This window comes from Podarcis pityusensis, assembly GCF_964106645.2.
Source record: "Podarcis pityusensis genome assembly, chromosome: Z".
Classification (NCBI taxonomy): Eukaryota; Metazoa; Chordata; class Lepidosauria; order Squamata; family Lacertidae; genus Podarcis; species Podarcis pityusensis.
In genome coordinates, this window is record NC_138044.1 from 48,278,782 (window position 1) to 48,284,325 (window position 5,544).

The 5,544-nt window shown below is 48.0% G+C and overlaps 1 protein-coding gene across 1 annotated transcript; it reads left to right on the forward strand.

Moving 5' to 3' along the window:
* The first annotated feature begins 984 nt into the window (after positions 1 to 984).
* AGTR2 (angiotensin II receptor type 2) lies at positions 985 to 3,849 on the forward strand. The gene is made up of 2 exons (XM_080990467.1): positions 985 to 1,217; positions 2,115 to 3,849. The coding sequence occupies exon 2, from the start codon at positions 2,200 to 2,202 to the stop codon at positions 3,262 to 3,264; it is 1,065 nt and encodes a 354-aa protein (XP_080846593.1). The 5' UTR covers positions 985 to 1,217; positions 2,115 to 2,199; the 3' UTR covers positions 3,265 to 3,849.
* The last annotated feature ends 1,695 nt before the right edge of the window (positions 3,850 to 5,544 follow it).

Consider the following 5,544-nt stretch of genomic DNA (forward strand, 5'->3'; position numbering starts at 1 on the left):
AAGCTCTGTTGACACTGAAAGTTAAGCAGCCAGGACTTGGCATCCTGGAGAATAAACATTCTGTGCTTCTCCTTCAGCTTGCAGTTGGATCAATTTTCAGTGCAAAACGAGCTTACCAGGGCTCACTCAAGATGTCTTTCTACCTGAGGCCAAGGGAAAGATGCTGCTGCTCCCTACCCCTGCATAGTTCCAGTCACAGAATCCAGCCAACCCTGTGCATGCAAACAGGTGAACAGTCTCATGCACATGGACCATTTGACCTCTAACATGTTGCTAATCGGACCTCTGAGTTTGATGGGAACCAGCCTTTCCAACAGCATTTCCAAATTCCATGCAGCCCAAATTCCATGCATTTATCTTTCTTGCTGGGCAGGGGAAGGGGGAAAGTTAGGAACCACAGCCAATAGCTTTGGCACAGAGCTGGTTGCATTTACCTGCTGAGTCCTTGCTTGCTTATCAGAAAGCACATTGCTCAGAGATTCTTGGCTCATTCAAACTTCATTTTGTGTTGAGTTTCTAGACACAGGTCTGCACTTTAAAGCTCCGTGTCCAACTGCTTCCCCACATACACTTTCTCCAGGAAAACGCGCTCTTTACTGCTGATTTGGAGCAAACAGCAACCTTCAGAAAACCTGAATCGCCTTTTGTTGAGATTCAGTGTGGAGCTGCACATAGAATGCGCAGGGCAAACAGTAAGTGTAGATGAAACTTCTGCTCTGAAGCTTTTTTCTCTTTCAGCATTATCTGTACACTTTCCTGGAAGCTACACCTTACTGAAGATGCTAGTTTATTTTGCTTATTTTCCATCCCTCTTTCGCACACATTCTTCTCAGATTGCAGGAAGAAATAGCTGCACACTTTCTAGCCAAACTTTATGAAGGGTAAGCTGGGAGGGGGAACATTCTCTCTCCAAACAACTGCACTGGGAATGGATTGCTTAAACACCCTCCCTCCTTCAGTCTTTTGCCTCTTATTGGTTGTAGAGACTGAGAGACGCATGTATGCTCTCTACCAGCCCAATGCTCCTCTCATACAAAGCGGGAAGCTATGCAAAGACTTTCTCGATGGTGTTCATGTTTCAGTCTTGGAGTGATGTTAAACCAACTCTCACAAAGCAGCCAGAGAGAGAAGGGAAGGTTTTGCCTGGAAGGTTTTGCTCCTGCCTGAGGGTGGACACAACTTGGTGTGTAACCAGCCTGAGTTCAAGCACTCCCAGAGTAAGTCACCACCTGTCTTCTTTGTGTTTCCCGTAAGGCTTTATGTTATCTAGCAATGTGTGAAGAAACTGCTTTGCATGGAGGGGAGGTTTGCTGTATAGAAATGTCTGAATAATAACAGTGAAGATTTAAAGGGTATTTAACACACACAAACTTTTGCATCCATGCTCAATATGGTTCCTTCGTTATTTCTGTTTTAAAATAAACATCCTTCCGCAGCCTTTCAATTGAAGGGCTGTGGCTCAGTGTCTGCTTGCGTACAGAGTGTCCCAGGTTTCAACCATGACATCCCCACATAGAGCTGGGAAAGTGACCATTGTCTGGACCTCTGGGGAGCTGATGCCTGTCAGTGTTGATAGCAGAGAGCTAAAAGGAAGGCTCTAGGCTGATGCTGCCTGGTTTAGGGAGAGAATTAAGCTTTTGCCTTCACAGCTGTGACCCTAGAGTCCTGGGACAAAAGTTGAAGGCAGACATTGCCTTCAGACCCTCCAATCTTGGAAGCACAAAGCTGGTTGCTTCGGGGGACAGGATGCTGGACTCGACTGACTTTTGATCTCTTCCAGCAGATCAGATCTTAAGCAATAGTAGACCTGGAATGCACCTGCATCCTGGGGGAGTGCTGTAGCTTAGTGGTAGAGCATTTGCTCTGCACACAGAAGGTCCCAGGTTCATTCCCTGGCACCTCCAGAATGTCCCCTACCTGAAACCCTGGAAAGCCACTGCCTGTCAATGAAGACAACATACCATGTTAGAGGGAACGATGCTCTGACTCCATAGAATGCCATTTCCTGGTTTCATCTCCTTCATGAGTAAACTGGGAAGGCCAAGGATGTAGTTTGCACGTATGCAGCTTGTGATTCTGTTGTGTTTTCTCTTTCTTAAAAAAAATAAAAATAGGCTAGCTATTGGATGATGTGACACACAAGACTCCAGTTCCCAAGAAGAGTTCACTGCACCCCAAATCTCCATCCTGGGCACCAGCATGCATTCCAGGGACAACGACTCCACCCCCAGCCCCACTGAGCAGCCTTTGCAAGATCTTTACTCCTCTCCAGCCAACGTCTCCTCCCACTGCCCTATCTTTGTCTCCAGTTACCAGTTTGTCCTCATCCCAGTCCTCTACTGCATCATCTTCATCCTCGGACTGGTGGGGAACAGCATGGTGGTAGCAGTGCTGTGTTGGCAGCGGAGCCCAAGGAAAGTCTCCAGCATTTACATTGTCAACCTGGCTGTGGCGGACTTGCTGGCCCTGACCACACTTCCTTTTTGGGCTGCATACTATACGTATGGGTACAACTGGCTCTTTGGCCCAGTGATGTGCAAAATCACCAGCTCGGTCCTTTGCCTGACCATGTTTGCCAGCATCTTCTTCATCACCTGCCTAAGCCTGAACCGCTACCAGGCAGTTGCCCACCCATTCCAGTCCCAGCAAGGGACACTGCAGCAAGCGTCCAAGACTGCGCTTCTGGTCTGGGGACTGGCGGCCCTAACTTCCCTGCCAACTTTCTACTTCCGCAACACCAAATACATCGTGGAGCTAGGTGTGACAGCCTGCATCATGGCCTACCCATCAGAGAAATACTCCAGCTGGTCAGCTGGAACAGCCTTGATGAAGAATATCCTTGGGTTCCTGGTCCCCCTCATCATCATTATCACGTGCTACCTTTGGATCAGAGTGCACCTGATGAGAGCTCAGGGGTTTGGGAAGAACCAGCAGATGAGGGATAGAGTCCTGAAGCTGGTGGCCACTGTGGTGGTAGCTTTCTTGGTCTGCTGGCTCCCCTTCCACATCCTCACCTTCCTGGATGCCCTTTCCTGGATGGATGTGATCAGCAATTGCTGGGTCACCTCTGTCATTGACGCAGCCCTACCGTTTGGGCTCTCCATGGGGTTCGCTAACAGCTGCATCAATCCTTTGTTGTACTATGTCATCAGCAGCCAGTTCCAGGAGAAACTCCAACATTTGTTCAAGCTGAGGCTCTATCAGTTCAAGGGGAAAACCTTTGCCCCAGCAAAACTTGCTCCCCCAAAATCACGGAGTCCCTGATGGGGGCAGACCAAAGCAGAGTCTATGCGAAGCCACAGACACACCCACCGTGGGTGCCCTGAGTGAGTGAGCAGCATCTGGAAACTTTTAGGAGGAGGAGGAGGCTGCGTTGTTGCTCGGCTTCCTCGCCTGCTTTTTACACATCTCCTGGAACAAACTGTCCAGCAAAGACTGTGCTTTCAATTTCTTGAACTAATTTTGACTTCTTCATGCATTTTACTTGCTCTGTGTTTTGTTTTTATACATTGTGTGTGGGGGGGGGATGGGACAGGGTTTGACTTACCGTCAGTAAACATTTGGGTGACATTACAAACCCAGTAGCTGTTTGTGACGAAAGGGCAGCCCTTCTGGCTTCTAGATGCCATCAGGGGGGAAAGCTGGCTTACAGGAAATGCCAGAGGGAAGGAGGAAGAGAGAGAGAGCGAGAGAGCGAGAGCACAGTATGTAGTCATTTCTGCCTTTGAAATTCCGGTAATGTCCTGGAAAATCCAGACGTATGGCAGCTATAGTGTGTAGAGCAAGTGCACAGACAGCCCTCTTGCTTTGGATGTGCTAAAACAATAAAGAGTCTTGTGGAATCTTAAAGACTACTGGGTCTACTATGGCCTCAGATTACATGGACCAGTCAGGGCTGGTCCAATACATTTTGCTGCCTGAGGCAAGGGATAAAATGGCTCTCCATCTCACCCCATTCCATTTACAGAAGCCAGCTAGACTGGTTGCTGAATCTTAGTACCCACATTGACAATGAGGCAGTGTCTCCCCCATTTCCTGGGGGCAGCAAGTTTGTTGGGGGTGTGAGGATGCCAGGCCTCACCCCTGCACTCCCTGTTCCCATCTGCCAACTGAAGCAGCTGCCTCACTCTGCCTCGTGGTAGAGCTGGCCCTGAATATAGTCCACTTCATCAGATGCTTGAGGTGTTATCCTGAGTTATAGATATACATACCTTCCGGGAATGGGAGGAGAAATTCAATTAAGTTCTCATTTAAAAGCAAACCTCCCTAATTCACACTTTCTGGGGGGAGGGAAAGGCAAGAACTGAAACACAGCCATCCTTTGAAATTAATGTTGTATATTTTGTGATATTAAATCTCTGCTGGGATTCTCTCACCAAAGAGGACTTGCCCTAAACCTAGATTTTGGCATCCAGAGATTTTCCTTTATAACTATTTTATTTTACCTTGCAACCAACACGGACCACAGTAGAGGAAGAAAGTGCTAAAGTTTAACTCTTCACCCCATCTGCTGCAATCCCAATTATCATCAGCCCCCTCCCTGCCCTTACTGCTAGGTAAAGGTAAAGGGACCCCTGACCATTAGGTCCAGTCGGGGCCGACTCTGGGGTTGTGGCGCTCATCTCGCTTTATTGGCCGAGGGATCTGGCGTCCAGCTTCCGGGTCATGTGGCCAGCATGACTAAGCCGCTTCTGGTGAACCAGAGCAGCGCACGGAAACACCGTTTACCTTCCCGCCGGAGTGGTACCTATTTATCTATGCCCCTACTGCTAGCAGCCTGCTATTTATGGGCGTAGCCAAGGGGGCCCAGGGAGGGGAAGCTGCCCCCCCCATCAACAAATATTGATAAAAATACATAGCAAACTAAGGTTCTGTCCTTCCCCAACAAAAGGCCTGCCTCCCTTAACAAAAATCCTGGCTATGCCCATGTTGCCATTTGTGTATTTTTAAAAAAAGGCATGCACATTAAGTGCAAAGATGTGTTTAATGATGTGTCTTCTTTGGACCCTGAGAATTAATTTTGTCACTCAGAATCAAGAAGTTGCTCTGAGGAGCATAATGAGCAGCTGTTATGATGTCAGCCTCTGCATTTATCTGTGGCACCTTTTAATGAGAAGAAAGTCTAACGACCTGCATTCAGAGGAGGGAGGTTGTTTTTTCTAAAACAGTCAGAAAAGTTGCTCGTTTATCTACTGTGTGCACAACTAGTAAACACCACTGAGGACAGCATGTTCTCCCCTCCTCACTGAACACATTGCAGCAGCAAAGTATTGGCTCCATCCAGGCTACTCATCCATGCAGACGTGATTTATTACTGCATCTGTAGAGGAATGCACAGCTTTGTTGCCACATGTCTCCAGCCAGTTGGACACATCTCTCTTTTGGCTCCTTCTTCTCTGCTTACACACACACACACACACACACACACACACACACACACAGAGCCTTCTGATCATTACGAAAGGCCTTTCTGCAACATTAGGACTAGCACCAGCCACACATAGCATCATCATCTTTGGACATGATCCAGCATGCACTTAAGGT